The sequence below is a fragment of the Cannabis sativa genome, chromosome 2 (genome assembly GCF_029168945.1).
Source record: "Cannabis sativa cultivar Pink pepper isolate KNU-18-1 chromosome 2, ASM2916894v1, whole genome shotgun sequence".
Classification (NCBI taxonomy): domain Eukaryota; kingdom Viridiplantae; phylum Streptophyta; class Magnoliopsida; order Rosales; family Cannabaceae; genus Cannabis; species Cannabis sativa.
The window spans coordinates 89,829,929-89,846,542 of record NC_083602.1 but is presented as its reverse complement, the minus strand read 5'-3'; the positions used below and the strand labels follow the sequence as shown (position 1 = coordinate 89,846,542).

The 16,614-nt window shown below is 34.5% G+C and overlaps 2 protein-coding genes across 2 annotated transcripts; both read left to right on the top strand.

Annotated features, from left to right (window-relative positions):
• Positions 1-8,426: 8,426 nt before the first annotated feature.
• LOC115718937 (protein disulfide isomerase-like 1-4) lies at positions 8,427-12,583 on the top strand. Its single transcript, XM_030647765.2, has 12 exons — positions 8,427-9,126; positions 9,224-9,353; positions 10,124-10,289; positions 10,398-10,516; positions 10,623-10,703; positions 10,981-11,067; positions 11,186-11,260; positions 11,385-11,453; positions 11,545-11,625; positions 11,705-11,839; positions 11,971-12,027; positions 12,132-12,583. Exons 1-12 carry the CDS (start codon positions 8,552-8,554, stop codon positions 12,318-12,320), a joined length of 1,764 nt encoding a protein of 587 aa, XP_030503625.2. The 5' UTR covers positions 8,427-8,551; the 3' UTR covers positions 12,321-12,583.
• Positions 12,584-13,474: 891 nt separating this feature from the next.
• Positions 13,475-14,717, top strand: LOC115721129 (classical arabinogalactan protein 3). Its single transcript, XM_030650377.2, has one exon. It carries the CDS (start codon positions 13,900-13,902, stop codon positions 14,437-14,439), a length of 540 nt encoding a protein of 179 aa, XP_030506237.2. The 5' UTR covers positions 13,475-13,899; the 3' UTR covers positions 14,440-14,717.
• The last annotated feature ends 1,897 nt before the right edge of the window (positions 14,718-16,614 follow it).

Sequence of the window (16,614 nt, the reverse complement as noted above, 5' to 3'; positions counted from 1 at the left end):
TTGTTTTAAATTTTTAATTAATTTCTTATAATATCTTTTTTTGTGTATCTTTTTGTTTTTCTAAGTCATTTACAACAATACAAAATATCTTTTATGATTTAATCGAATCTTTATTTTAAATAAATATCAGTATAAATGAATTTTGAAAAAATTATTAATTTGCTAAATTTCGGATTTCGGTCAAATATGTGCCATTGTCACATTATAGTTAAAAAAATTTACAAAAGTATTTTCTTATTAAAAGTTAATAAATTAAAAAAACTAATATAAATATAAATTAATAAATTAAAATAATTAAATTTTAAATAATATAAATTAAAATTTAAACTGATTAATGTATTTATCCTTTTGAAAGATTATATTAAATATCAAATATTTTTTTTCACCTTTTGTCATCTTTTTATTTTGTGAAACTAGTAAACAACTCGCTCTTAAATTTTTTTTAAATTATATGTATGAAATTAATCATGTATTTTATTTGATAATAACTAAATAAAAAAATTGCATCAAATTTTAAATTTATTAATTTTCCATATAAATTTCTAAAAAATTTGAGAAGTTAGATGTAAATTCAAGCTAACCCGACCAAACGATTTAGAATTTGAGTGCTATATGTGTCATGTTTAAAACAATAACAGAGTCTATATACTAACAAAACTAAAGGAAAAGTATAGTTTTACAAACATTTAGTACTTATACCACTAAAAATATTATTGAATTTATGATACTTACAAATTCAAAATATTAAGTATTTATGCTGTTATTTATTCAAAACTCTGTTGTGATTCTCGTATGATGAAATAAGCCAACATTTGTTGTGATATCTCTATATCGAGAACTGTTATTGTCATAGTACTTTACTTGATGTAATAAATAATTAAAACAATTATTCAATCATACTGATAAAAAATTAATCATTATTTTTTTTTTGAATGAAAAAAAATAGATTATATTTTTAATGAATTATTTGAATAATATATTATATTTTTCTAAGATAACATTATTAATTTTTAATGTAATTTTTATTTCTTCGTAAAAGTATTCTAAAGAAATAGAGAGAGAGAGAGAACATAAATAGATTTGGAGAGTGGTACAATTTTTTTTTTTTTGAATAAAGGAGTTTCATTAAAAATTAACAGGCATCAGCCTTAACAATGTCACACAAAGAAAGCGGAGCATTTAGCTCATTAAAAATACAACCTGACAATAAATAAGACCCCCTAGCAACACAATGGGCAGTCCTATTTGCAGATCGATTAACATAAGAAATAAGGACATTATTCAAACTAGCAACAATAGTACGACAGTCCTCAACCAACAAACCAAACTGGGATGGCATATGCACTGAGCTATTAATTGCTTGAACAACAACTAAAGCGTCAGACTCAACAACCACCCTATCCCAGCCCTTGCGCTTTATCCAACTAAGCGCCTCCTTGATGCCAATGACCTCAGCTATTTTTGCAGAAACACAACCCCAACGACTCTCAGAAATAGCTTCAATAAGCTTACCATGGTGATCACGAGCAACACAACCAAAACCAAACTTTTGGTGAGCTTCAAAAGTCGCACCATCGACATTCACCTTGACCGTATACTCATCAGGTTTACGCCAACAATTACTTTGTGAGATATCCCCCGTAGCAAATAAAGCATTAAGTGATTCAAATTTAGTAATTTTCCATTGGCCAAGGACATGTTTTGCCGACTTCACTACTTCCAAAGCAGATCGAGACTTATGGTTCCATTGCACTTCGTTGCGAGCATGCCAAATACTCCAACACACCATTGCAGCCTCTACACTAACCTCCTCACGGCCATCAGCTAGCAGCTCAAAAAACCAGCTACTAAATTCGGCGCTAGAACCCGGAGTCGACTGGTTCACCGCCGAAAGAGCCCAATAAGATTGAGAGAATGGGCAATCCAACAACACATGTACAATAGTCTCCATATGTATATTGCAAAAAGGACACAAGAGATCTACATTTACATGTTTAGAGTGAAGTTGTACCTTAGTTGGGAGACAACCAGAGCAAGCACGCCAAAGAAAGTGATGAACTTTGGGAGGAATGGGCAGCTGCCATAGATGCTTCCAACAATTCTCATCTTGCAAAAATAACCAATTCCCACTTGAAGATTGAAGGAACTTGTAAGCACTTTTAACTGAATAGAAGCTCGAGGACTCCATGCTCCAAAACCACCCATCTATAGTCCGAGAAGTAGATAATTGGATGCTTCGAATCAACTGAATATCTCTCTCCTCAAACATATCATTAAGAAGATCAATATCCCAAGTTCTTTCCCCAACAACCATCAGACTCGAAACATTTTGATCAACTAAACCAGGATTACTTGTCAAGACATAAGGATTAGAATCATTTGGAAGCCAAGGATCAAGTAAGATACTAACCGAAGAACCACTTGCAATAGCCCTTCTTGCACCAGCCCTTACAAGCTCTTGAGCGGCCCAAATACTTCTCCAAATAAAGCTTGGATTAGAACCCAATTCAGCATTAAGAAATGAACCTTGTGGGTAATATCTAGCCTTATAGATTCTCGCCACGAGAGTGTCCTCCATAGTAAGCAGGCGCCAACCTTGCTTTCCCAAAAAAGAGAGATTGTAGTCCCGAAGGTCACGAAAACCAAGACCACCATAGTGTTTATGTTGAGAAAGCTTCTTCCAACTAGCCCAACTCACGCCTCTACTAGTTGAATTAGATTGGGATTTCCACCAAAACTTCGCCATCATCCCCTCAAGGCTTGTGCAAATTTCTTGAGTTAGGAGAAAAACACTCATTGCATAATTAGGAAGCGCTTGAGCCACAGACTTTATCAACACTTCTTTACCAGCTTTAGACAAAAACTTAGTCTCCCAACCAAATATCTTCTTTTTCATTTTTTCCTTCAAGAAGCCAAGAATAGCATTTTTGTTTCTCCCCATAATACAAGGAAGACCCAAATAGAAGCTATCATCAGAGGCGGCATTTAAACGCATCAAACCACACAAGTGATCACGCACAGGTGAGGTAACATTCTTGCTAAAGAAAACAGAGGATTTAGCAAAATTTACCTGTTGACCTGAAGCAAGCTCATAGCTGTGTAAAAGTCGCAACACACTTTGAGCTTCGTTATCATTGGCCTTGCAAAAAACATAGCTGTCATCTGCAAAAAGCATGTGAGAAACCATAGGAGCACCCCGAGCAACACGACAACCAGTTAACCAATGATGCCTCTCATAGTGCTTCAACAACAAAGAAAGACCCTCGGCACAGATCAAAAACAAGTAAGGAGACAATGGATCACCCTGACGCAACCCTCTTGACGGAATAATCGGCCCCATAGAATGGCCACCATGAGTAACATTATACGAAACCGTAGTCACACAAAACATGATCAACTGAACCCAATGTTGAGCAAAACCCATACGAAGCAACATGTTCTCAATAAAACTCCACTCAACTCGATCGTATGCCTTACTCATATCAAGTTTAATAGCCATGAATCCCTCCTTTCCTACTCTCTTCCTCTTCAAATAGTGCATAATCTCAAAAGCAACCATAATATTATCAGAAATCAAGCGACCCGGAAGAAAAGCACTTTGATGACTTGAGATCACCACAGGCAAAACTTCCTTAAATCGGTTGGCTAACACTTTTGAAATAATTTTATAAAGCACATTACAAAGAGATATAGGGCGCAAATCAGTCATAGACTCCGGATGTTTTTTCTTAGGAATAAGCACAATATTAGTATGATTTAAGTCTCTTGGAAAAGAACCAACAACAAAGAAATTCTTAACAAGAGTAATAATATCATTACTTACAGTGCTCCAACATTTTTGGTAAAAACCCGGCGTCATGCCATCAGGACCCGAAGATTTATCTGGATGCATTTGAAAGAGAGCTCGACGAATCTCCTCATCAGAAATCGGTTCTAACAACCGGTTGTTATGGTCATTAGTAACCGCCGAAGGTACACACTGAAGCACCTCGTGGCCCGAGACAGTTGAGGCAGTAAACAACGTGGAGAAGTAGTCCACCATGACCGAAGGGAGACGCCCTTTCCAATCCACCCAAACACCATCTGAGTCTTTAAGCTTTTGAATGGAGTTTCGACGTCTTCTAGAAGTAGCTGAGGCATGGAAATACTTATAGTTACTATCCCCTTCACGCAACCAAAGTTGCTTGCTTCGCTGCTTCCAAAAAATCTCACGTTGCAACAACACACTATTCAAGTTAGCTGAAGCATTCTTGTAGTTCTCAACCGACACCCCATCACGGCCCCGCTTCCACTTTTGAACCTCAAGCTTACAATCTTTTATCCTCTTAGGAAAATTCCCCGAATAATCTTTTCCCCAATGCCATAAAACATCACCACAACACTTGATCTTCTCCATAACACCCCTCGGCTCACCATTATCCCAACAACTTTTAACAATCTCAAAAAACAAAGGTTCTTTCAACCATGAATTTTCAAATCGAAAAACATGTCTCTTAGCAACCACCACTTCATTAATCAAAACTAAGTGTAAAGGAGTGTGATCCGAAGTAGACACCTCTAAATTAAAAAGCTTAGCCAAAGGGAAAAAATCTAACCATGATTGAGTCACCATCGCCCGATCAATGCGCACCTCCACCCAATCCAGAGTACCTCTACTTCGCTCCCAAGTGTATGGATAACCATAAAGCTCAAGATCATGTAAACCACAATCCATCAATGTATCATTGAACCCATCAACTAACCACCGTGGATAAGGATGACAACCTTTTTTGTCCTCTTGAGAAGTAACATTATTAAGGTCGCCTATGATACACCAAGGCAAACTTGACTTGTTTTTTAGCTCCCTTATAAGGTCCCATGTTCTTTTTCGTAATGATCTATTCGGCTCACCATATATTCCCGTCAACCGCCAATGCCCTTGGTCACTACCACAAACAACTACATCAATATAGGACAACCCATACTCTAGCACCTGAACATCCTCCTCTTCTCTCCACAACAACGCAACACCCCCACTTCTCCCTTGACAATCCACCGCCAAGGCTCCTTCAAAACCAATCGCCACACGAATTCTTTCAACAATATCTTTTTTAGCAAGAGTTTCACACAAAAACAAGTAACTGGGCTTCTTTTGGACCACAAGATCCTTCAAGAATTGTTGAGCCCACGGGTTCCCAAGCCCATGGCAATTCCAGGAAATAATACTCATGATGATGGGTGGGCCTGTACACCATGGCCCACCTGTGAATCGTTTTTTGACCCATTAACACCAACATCCCCACCAATAGCTTTAGTCGACCCCCCCCCCCCCACGTGAGCTTCAAGGCCCACACGGCCAGTACGCCTCCTCTTACTTTCCATTAACACAACCAAATCTTCCTCAATATTTGCATCATCATCACTTTCCATAAATTCAGAATTTCCATCTATAGCCGATTGCATAATCTCCCTCCCACTTTCCTTAATTATTTCTTTCTTTTTACTCTTCCCTAAAGTCATGGGATCATGATCACCAATATGGTCAATACAATCAACATCCATGATCTTTGGGATAGCCTTAACTCCATGAAGATCTTCAGTCACACGCCCCCCACCACCACGGCCAGCCGCCGCACCACCCTCCTCGGCCCCACTCCGAAGCCACTTAGCACCAACGAGGTAGTTTTTCTTCTTCAGATCCGCCCGTAGCGCCGCACCATACGGTTTGACCAATTGATCCATAGGTTGATCAAAGCGTTTAGGACAAAATCGATCTGCATGCCCAATGATTCCACAAACAAAGCAAAAGGTAGGAAGATGTTCATATTTAAAATTCGCCCAAATCCAATCCCCATTCTCCTTGCAAAGCTTCATCCTCCTCTTTAATGGCTTTTCGATATCCACCGTAGTACGAACACGCAAGTATTCTCTCCAAAGACCATTAAAATTCTTAGGATCCGATTTAACATACGTACCTATGTAAACTCCCGCACTCCGAACCACCTTTTCCAACATGTATCCAGATTTCAAGTCATGAATCTGAACCCAGAAATCAAGCTTGTGAAGCGCCACTTCCTTAGGGTCTTCTCCCTTATTCAGACGATGAAAAACAAGAGGGCTTCGATTGAACGTCCAAGGGCTACCATCTATAACGGTTTGGACATCCAACTCATGGAAAAACTGAAAAAGATAACGATTCGTACCCAACTCCTTGATAAAAACACCCTTACCTGGCTGCCAAAGAGAAGCCATTAAGTGGCGCATTGCATCAAAGTCCACCGGTCGACCCGTCAGAAACTTCCCCACCAAACACCACCGATCGTCAAAAGTCGTCTCATCACCCTCATCATCTCCCCCAATCAGAACACCCGCTTCCTCATCCTCCAAACTAATCTGAGCGTACTGCTCATTCAAATCGAAATCCACGTGACTGCTCGATGCCATGATGACCAACAGACAAGATCTTGAAGACAACCTTAAAAAACTTTAGAGAACTTTACCAACATGTCAATAGACAAGACATAAAATGATTACTCTTTTTGGAGAGTGGTACAATTAGTAGGTGATAGAAAAAAATGTGTGACACATATAACACTCAATTAAACTTATATTTGCATCTAAGAGTTAAACTTAAGTAATCTCCCATTTGCATCACGAGCCACACACCCAAACCCAAACCTTTGGTGAGCTTTAAAGATAGCGCCATCGACATTCACCTTAACCTTAAAATTAACTGGTTTACGCCATTGGTTGCTGCCATTAGTAACAATAGTAGCAAATAAGGATTTCACAAGTCACTGGTGCGCAGTTGAAGCCAAGAAGAGGGAGGATGGTGGTGACAATGTCGCTCAGACGCCTCGATGGATGCTCCCCAGACCAGGCAGAATTCGAGTGAACGTTGATTTTGCCAACAAACCTGAATGTGGTGCTATTGGAGTGGTGGTTCGGAGTGAAGATGGGGGTATTCTGGCCTTGTTCGCTCGAAAGGTTTCGTTCTCCTCCATTATCCATGGGGAGCTTTTGGCGGCTTACTGGGGAGTTATGGTACTGCAGCAACTCGGACTCACGATGGCGACTCTGCTTTCTGATTGTCAATCTTTAGTAGCAGCCATTGATGCTGGGAATCCTCCACACTGGAACTTATCCTACTTGTTTGGAAAACTATGTAATCTCATTCACTCTGTTTCTGTGTCTCCCTTTTGGGTGCCTCACACTGCTAACCAATCGGCCTACCTTCTTGCTAAATGGGGTCTTGATCACAACTGTAATGGCTTTATAAGCTTCTGGGAGGTGAGTCCCTTTGTACTCACCACGTTACTTTCTCTTATTGAATAAACAGTTGTGTTTTCGTAGCAAAAAAAGGATCCCATCGATTGAGAATGAGCAACCCTCCATTGGCCAAGAGCTAGATGAGTCGACTTAATCACATCCGAGGCTTAACAAGATTTTTTCTGTCAAAACACCTCGTTTCGGGCTTTCTAAATTCTCCAACTTATCATAGCAACTTCTAAGATAACATCATGTTGATTCCCAATTAATAAGCCAAAAAACCAGCTGCCATAATCTTGCATTCATACCAAAATTTGAACTGGCCACAAAGAAATTCCAACAAGATCAAGAGAAACCACAACCAAGCAACACATGAAATATTGTCTCATACTCGATATTACAAAAAAAGACAGATGAGATCAACATTAACATATTTAATACGAAAATGATAAAATTTTGGCACTAAATTTTTTTTCATTCTAATCACAACACTAAAAGTTACACAAATAATAAATATACAAAAAGTTTAAGTATAAATATATTTTTCAAATATTAAAAACTAATAGAAAAATGTTTAGTGTAGTTTATAAGGCCAACTCCAATAGAATCACTAAAATATTAAATTTGTTAAGATTTCATACCAAATTCATTCTACCACACTCTAAAACCTATATTGTATATACCATTGTCTATAGTGTCTCACTAATATTAGTGTGACGCTATAGACTACACACAATATATTTTTATTAGATTTTAATATTTTAATAATATATTTATAAGTAAACTTTTTAGATATATTATTTGTGTTTATTTATAATATAATAAAATAATTATAAAAAATATATTTTTAGTGTAATTTTTAGTATTGTGATTAGAATAGAAAAAACTTTAATATTAAAATTCTATTATTTTTGTGTTGATTTAACACTAAATTTAACATTTACATTAAAAATGCCCTAATGTCATACTAATAATAATAGAATAATTTAAATATAATTGTAATGAATTTAGTATAAAATCTCATGAGATTTTTTGTCATGAGAAAGAATTTTTTTTTTTAAAAAAAATCCATTTATTTTTGCAAAAAATAAATAATACTAAAAAAAAAGGAATTATTACATGTTACAAGATTTGTGATTGGCCAAAAAGGCGCGTTAGTATATGCACTTCTTTACATGTTAGATTTTTTTATTAATTTAAATTATTGACTCAGCTTTCTTCTTCCTTTGACTATATATAAACCCTACTCCCACGGATCTTATTCTTCTCCGATCCAAATTTCGAGCTCTCTCCACAATCAAAAATGGCGAATCGAATCTTCATCCTTCTCGCATTCACAGCTCTCTTCCTCTTCTCCAACTCCGTTCTCTGCAAAGATTCCACCACCAAAGACATCTCCGACGATGACGACGAAGATCTGAGCTTCCTTGAAGAATCCGACGAAAAAACCGACGCCACCGCACATCACGATCACGGAAGCTTTCCAGATCAGGAAGATTTCGAAGGTGAAGGAGACGATGACTTCGAGAATTTCTCCGATTTCGATGAGTCGGAGCACGATCAGGAGAATTCGTACAAGGAGCCTGAAGTTGATGAGAAAGATGTTGTTGTTTTGAAGGAGAGGAACTTTACTACTGTTATTGAGAATAACAAGTTTGTTATGGTTGAATTCTACGCTCCTTGGTGTGGTCACTGTCAGGCTTTAGCTCCTGAGTACGCTGCTGCTGCTACTGAGCTTAAGGGAGAAGATGTGGTTTTGGCTAAAGTTGATGCGACTGAAGAGAATGAGTTGTCTCAGGAGTATGATGTTCAAGGTTTTCCAACGATTTTCTTCTTCGTTGATGGTGTTCGCAAGCCTTATCCCGGTCAAAGGACTAAGTAAGTTTCATTTTTTCTCATTTTCCTTTTTAATTGAATGAGAATTTGCATGTTTTAGAGGACGTTTTATTTAATTTGATTTTGTTTGAAAATTCAGAGAGGCTATTGTGACTTGGATTAAGAAGAAGATTGGACCTGGTATTAACAACATCACCACGACTGAAGACGCCGAACGCATATTGGCTTCTGAAGGGAAAGTCGTTTTGGGTTATTTGAACTCTTTGGTGGTATGCATTTGCTCTTAATTTCTATTTATGTTTATTTAGATCTACACAATGTACATTGTAGAAATTGTTAACTTTATAACAAAATTCGCAACCTTAAGATCGTTTTCTCTGTAAGATTATTTGTTTTTTGTTGAGTAATAATATGTATACACATAAATTACACTCAAACATGATACACAGCTAGCTAATGTGGCAAGTGTATGACCTCTTTTAAATAAAGATGATTGGTTGAAATTACCATATGAGTGTGTGTCAAGTTTGTGTGTAAATTATGTGCATACATAATTACTCTTTTTTTGTTTCTTTTAGGAGTCCTATTATTGTATAGGATAGGTGGGAATTCTCTTTTGTGGAGCAATGTTCTTCTAATATTTGTGCTAACTTAGTGATCAATTCATTAATTAATTTGTTTCTCCTAGATATATGTGTTAAAATGAAGAAAGAGTGCTAGTAAAAATGTAAAACTAGTGATTCTACATGCACAAATTTTTTTATCGAATTTTGGATACCAAATGATGTGATAGTTGGTTTGTCATGTTTTTAATTGGTTTATTGTAAAATATACATAGGAGAATTCAATGTATGTTACCAATTACATTCCAATAAGTCAATTGTCATGTCATTTGGTATCTAAAATTTGATGAACAACTTGGTGCCAGTAGTATCTTTCATTTAGGAATAGGGAGACTGTTCTGCGTTTCTTATGAAATATTGCTAAAGGGTATATTTTTTATTTGTTCATTACGAGTTTTACTGTACTTTTTAAATAGGGATCAGAGAGTGATGAGCTTGCTGCTGCTTCAAGACTCGAAGATGATGTGAGCTTTTACCAAACAGTGAATGCTGATGTCGCAAAGCTATTCCACATTGATGCTGAAGCTAAACGCCCTGCCTTGGTCCTTCTTAAGAAGGAGGCTGAAAAATTGAGTCACTTCGGTTAGTTTCTAAATATTCTCTCTCTATATCCCGCTCTATTTCAAATGGAATTTGAAAGTGAATTTCAACTACTTGTCTGTTTCTTATTTTTGCTTTTTATTTCTGCAGATGGTAAGTTTGAAAAGTCTGCCATTGCTGAATTTGTATTTGCCAATAAGCTTCCTTTGGTTACTCTTTTCACTAGAGAAAATGCTCCTGCAATTTTTGAAAGTACAATCAAGAAACAGGTAAATGAGTCGTATACATGTAATTGTACAAATGAATATATTGGTATTTTAATGGAAAAAGCTATTCCATTGGCCTTTACTCACGTGTGAAATTGTGTGTCCTCAGCTGCTCCTGTTCGCTTCTTCAAAGGATTCTGAGAAGGTTCTCCCAATATTCCAAGAGGCATCAAAATCTTTCAAGGGAAAGGTATGCCCCATTACTTTTCAGAGCTATGAACATTGTTTTATATATTGAATTTTTTTAAAACAAAAGCTTCATTTTGCGAGCTCAATAAAATTGGTTGCTTGTAATGATATTGCCTCGAAAAAATGTGGCAAACTAAATTTATGGCATAATGCATACAAATAAGCTTTGGCAGCTGAGAGTCACTTCAAACAGTCAAATGCAGATAAAAAGAAATTTTTTAAATTTTATGTCTTTCGGTGAGTTATTTATTCCAATTCTCTGTTATCATTGCTTGTAGCTTATCTTTGTTTACGTTGAAACGGATAATGAAGATGTTGGAAAGCCAGTTTCAGACTATTTTGGTGTTAGTGGGGATGCTCCGACGGTAAGCTTTTGTCCTTTGTATTCACCACTTTTTGCTCTATTTTATGTATTTTCACTTTTTAATGTTAACTTCTAGTGATTTCAACTATGCATTGCAATTTACATCTTTTTCCTTGCAGGTTCTTGCATATACTGGAAATGATGATGCCAAAAAATTTGTGTTTGATAAAGAAGTGACCTTGGAAAATATTAAGGTTGAAACTCTTTCTCCGTCTCTCTCATTTCGTTTTATTTCCTGGAAAAATACTGTGTTTCTCGGTCCTCTTCATAACCTTAGTTGATGCACAATAACTGAACTGAATGTTAAAAAAAATTCAGGCTTTTGGCGAGGATTTCTTGGAAGACAAGCTAAAACCTTTCTACAAGTCAGACCCAATTCCTGAAACCGTGAGTTATTCATTCTCACATTACTGTCCATTTTTTTCCTCCTAAGTTTCTTATACTTTAACCTTTGTCTTTTATGACTTAATTGATACAGAATGACGGTGATGTGAAAATAGTAGTTGGAAATAATTTTGATGAGATTGTTTTGGACGAGTCAAAGGATGTCCTTCTTGAGGTAAGAAACATTAAAAAATTGATTAAGTTATGTTCTTCTCTTTGTAAGAGGGTCAGCTAATGTTAGGTTGAAAATTCAGATCTATGCACCTTGGTGTGGCCATTGCCAATCTCTGGAGCCTACATACAACAAGCTCGCAAAACATCTACGCAGTATTGACTCCATCGTTATAGCGAAGATGGATGGAACAACAAACGAGCACCCTAGAGCAAAGGTAATCCCGAAATAAGACATGGCAAATACTGAATTTGCATGGACCTTGTACTTCATGGATTGTATTTTGTATAGCTAAACATCAACGAAAATTTTGACTTTGTATGGAGTATTTTTCCTTATTTTTTTCAGGCTGATGGTTTCCCAACGCTTCTTTTCTTCCCTGCCGGAAACAAGAGCTTTGATCCCGTAAGTAACCAACGATAATTCATTTATTATGTAGTTCCGCAGCATCCATATTCTCTTTACAAGATCTATAATGCTTATTATCTTGTTGATTTTGATATTGACAGATCACCGTGGACGCCGATCGCACCGTTGTGGCATTCTATAAATTTCTAAAGAAAAACGCATCGATCCCATTCAAGCTTCAGAAACCAACTACACCTACAAAATCCGAGAGCACTGAGATTCCAGAGAGCAGCACAACCGCGGCTCCAAAATCCGAAGCAGCAGCTGGGGAACTCAAGGATGAGTTGTGAGAAGTTTAAATTTTTGTTTTTTATTTGAGTTTCTTGTACTCTATGGTAGAAAAGTAAGTTATTGATAGGTGAAGATAACTGGCAGAGAGAGACTGATTAAGAAAAAGGGGAAAGAAAAAAAAACCACTCCTTCCTCATCCAGGTTTTGAGAAAGTAAAAAATGAAGCAGAGAAGAGAAAAGTATATTAACGCATCTAACTTTCAAGTTCTATATCATGTGAGAGATTTCTTCTTAAGATTTAATAAAGTCTTCTTTTTCTTCCTCTTGGTTGCTTTTGAGGTTTTTATATATATGGTCAATTAATATATTCTATTAAGCTAAGGATTAATGTAAATTATATTATATTATGTACTTTAAAAAAATTGGGTGGGTTTCGAGATTTGGATCGTGATCTGTAAGGAGAAATATCAGATAAGTTGTGCAATTTCGGTAGTTCATGAAAAAACTCTACAATTAAGTTTTTTTAGGAAGCGTATGTGAAGATAAAGTACGCTGTAAACACTCTCGTGTTGATTTGTAGTACGTGTAAGGGTCTGCTTAAAGTGGGGATGTTACACTAGCAGCAATGGGGTGGGTGATCCTAATTGTATCATTGACTGACTTAATTTAGGTTGACATTATTTAATCAATAATATTTATTGTCACTCTTTTCATTCTATACGGTGTTTAAGTGAGTTTATGATTAAGTGAGTTTTTACTTTTAAGTTTATTTTAAGATAATTTCAAACTCTTTAAATATTTGGGTTTAAATTCCTTCTAATCTCAATTTCTCTTAACTAAAATCTTCTAAATGAAATTCTTATTTTACCGAGTTTAGTCTAAAAATTTAAATATTTTTATATATAATAGAATAATTCTTTAAATTTAATTTTCTTTGTAAATTTGAGATACCAGTTAAATATTAACAGTTAAATACCAACTAAATGATCATTGTATATACTTGCGTATGCGTAAAAGTAAAACTTCGAAATCAATACAGTAATAATTTAATTGATATTTAACAATATTCTACTGACACTTCAAATTTATAAAAAAAAAACAAACATAAAACATTTTTACCAAAAAAAAAAAACATAAAAACAACTATTATATGTTAAAAACAAAAATAAAAACAACAAATAACTTGACTTTTTTTTAAGATACCAATAACTTGAATTTTTTACTCTATTTCATTACTATTTTTGTATGTAAAAATAAGGGAAACGTTACATTATAAAATTAAAATTAACGTAAGTACTAAGTAACAAATTAAAAAATTTCCTATATAAAATAACTGTCAATTTTCAATTAAATATTAATTATCAATTTCCCATTTTGCTTCCGATACAAATACCACTTCTGGAATCTTCCTTTTCCACCCTTTTTTTTGTGTAGCGTGACAATCACGCGCCTTACTTTCCTTTGCCGTCAATCTAGGCCGTTCATTTCACTAATCCCAAGATCCTCTCCTTTTTCAACTCTATTCTCAGATTCAGATCTTTCATCCAAAAAAAAAAAAAACAACATTTCTCACAATTCAAACAAACTTCTTCTTCTTCTTCTTCAGATCTAACCCTACATTCTCGAGTTTCAACTCCAATGGCGAACCTCAACAGATTCCGCAGCTTCAACTCCATCATACTTCATCTTCTTCTACTCACATTCTTCATCGGATTCACTCTCTCCACCGCCTCAGATATCTCACCAACTCCTCCTCCGGAAAGCGGCGCTGATTCGCCTACATCGCCTTCTTCTTCTCCTCCTTCTCCTGTTCCTGCTCCATCGGCCGATTCTCCTAACTTTTCATCACCACCGGCTCCTTCACCGGACACCGCAGATTCTCCCTCTCAGTCTCCTGTTCCTGCTCCATCTTCGCCGGTTTCGGATCAAACTCCTTCTCCTTCTCCGTCTCCGGCAGCGGATGTCAGCGACATTAACCATAAGGACATGAACGAAGAATCAGGCGAATCGAACGATTCATCAGGAGATGGAATGAGCGGTGGAAAGAAAGTCGGTGTTGCGTTTGGAGTAATCGCAGCCGTTTGTTTGGTTGGATTGGGAGGATTCGTTTACAAAAGACGTCAGGATAACATTCGCCGATCTCAATACGGTTACGCAGCGAGAAGAGAAATGCTCTGAACAGATTCATTCTTTCGAGGTTACTTGATATTTTTTTTTTTTTTTTCAAATTTACAGCCATTATCGTCTCTTATTTCTTCTGTATGTTTTCTTTGATTTGATCATATTTTGGAATTGATTGATTCAATTCTCGATTATTCTTGATATTTTTTTTTAGTTTCTTTTAAGATTCTTAAATCATCATATGATTCTTGAGATACTAGTTAGTAATCGATCCATGTATTCTTGTTCATACTAGAATATTTTTAGTATTATTAAATAATAAATTTGTTTTTTTTTTTTTGGATCTTCTTTGTATTTTTTTTATAAAAAATTTAGGTCGTTTATACTTGAATTTATTTTTATTATTATATATTTATAGGTGGAAATTAAATGAAGTCAATTTTTTTTTCTTAATTGGGTTGACCATATTGTTAAAAAGCAATTGAATATTATTTTATTTAAAAATTAATTTTGGAATTTAATGCGTTTTTATTTTCTATGCTGCAATTCTCATGTTGATTGTTATTTAAATTCTTTCCCTGGACTTCTAATAATAATAATAATAATAATAATACAACAAAAATAAAACTATAATGGTTTGATTTACTCAGGCCATTTTTAACAAGGTAATTGCACATTAATTATTGGAGGTAATTAAAGGGTCTTAAGAATTGAAAAATGTAATTATAAATTTACAATATATTACTATTTTTAGATAATATTTTTTTTTAAAGAAAAACAGCTATTGTAGATTAATAGCATGTATAGGACCAGCCATCCAAACCAAATCAGTGTTCAAATCTAGCAAGAGCATGAGCCGCAGCATTATAATACCGAGAAACATGACATATTAGGAATCAAATGATTGAATCTGTTATGCTGATCTTGAATTAAGTTCACATTATTAGCTACAATCAGCGAGTTAGTTTCAATAAAATGAATAGGAATTCAAACATGAAGAAATAACTGATTTGGAAATGGCAGCCACCACCACATGACCCTGCGAGTTTGAATTCGAAGGTGCCGTGAGGAGGGATTTTCCATTGTTGAATTCTTTTATGTGGCCGATCAGTGGTGGTTAAAGGGCGGCTATTGGCCTCATGGTATTTTTAGATAATTAAAATTATGTAATTTGCCAAACATAAAACCAAGAAATCATATACAATAACACAATAATGTATTTTAAAATACACTTTATTTACTCTAATTATTAACAATTACTCCCAAATACATCAAATAGTATCATATAAAAGTTTTAGAGAAAATTACCCCAACATACACTTTTTTTAAATTATTTATAAAAATACGCTCTAATATTTAAATGCTCACAATATAACGAATTTTCAATTAATAATCTAGTATGCGTATACTGAGATTCTTTTCCTTTTTTGTTTTTTTTTTTCTAACCACCGAGAGTCACTGACTCCCTTTTTCTATTTTATTTTTTCTTTAAATCTCTTACTCAATTCTTTGCTAATACAACTTGCTTTTTCATTTATATGCTTTTTGTTTTTTTCTTTCAGAAATACCATTTACATATCTCTCTCACTTTCTTATAATTTTAATTTTATTTTATTTTTTCAAACTTTATAAAGTTTTTTGGTTTCATCAATAATTATTTGAGCTTAAAAATTATACTATTGTAATATACTTTTAAAGATAATCATTTTGACATTCGAGACACATATTTCTCATCATCACCAATAAAAATAACTGAAATAAAAAATAATTTATTAGTTTCTTTTTCTTTTTAATTACTCAAATTTTAAAATCAATAAAACTAATTGTGTCAATCAATTTTACTAGGTTACTAAATTATATTATGTTATTCATATTGAAAAAAGTTTATATAGTATTCTAAATAATTGAAGTACTTCATTGCAATAAAAAATAACATTTTAGTTTCTTTCTATTATTTTTTTTTTTAAGAAAAAAGTAATCAAATTTTAACGTAAACAAAATTTAATATAATAACTTTAACATAAAATATTCGGAAACAAAAGTAACTTTATAGTTTATTTTATAGTTTGTTAATGAAAAAGAAAATAACGAATATAAATTAAACAAAATATAAAAGTCAACTAATTTTACAAATTACTAAAAATTATTTGTTAATTCATATCTAAAAGTTACTATATGGCATGTACTTTATATAAGTTTATTTTATAGAGTTATTTTTAATAAATTTTTAAA

Excerpts from the sequence above, each read along its gene's own strand:
- LOC115718937 (XM_030647765.2), top strand. The coding sequence starts at position 8,552 with ATGGCGAATCGAATCTTCATCCTTCTCGCATTCACAGCTCTCTTCCTC. Across the intron at positions 9,127-9,223 it reads TATCCCGGTCAAAGGACTAA|AGAGGCTATTGTGACTTGGA; the intron begins GTAAGTTTCATT and ends TTGAAAATTCAG. Across the intron at positions 9,354-10,123 it reads GTTATTTGAACTCTTTGGTG|GGATCAGAGAGTGATGAGCT; the intron begins GTATGCATTTGC and ends CTTTTTAAATAG.
- LOC115721129 (XM_030650377.2), top strand. The coding sequence starts at position 13,900 with ATGGCGAACCTCAACAGATTCCGCAGCTTCAACTCCATCATACTTCAT.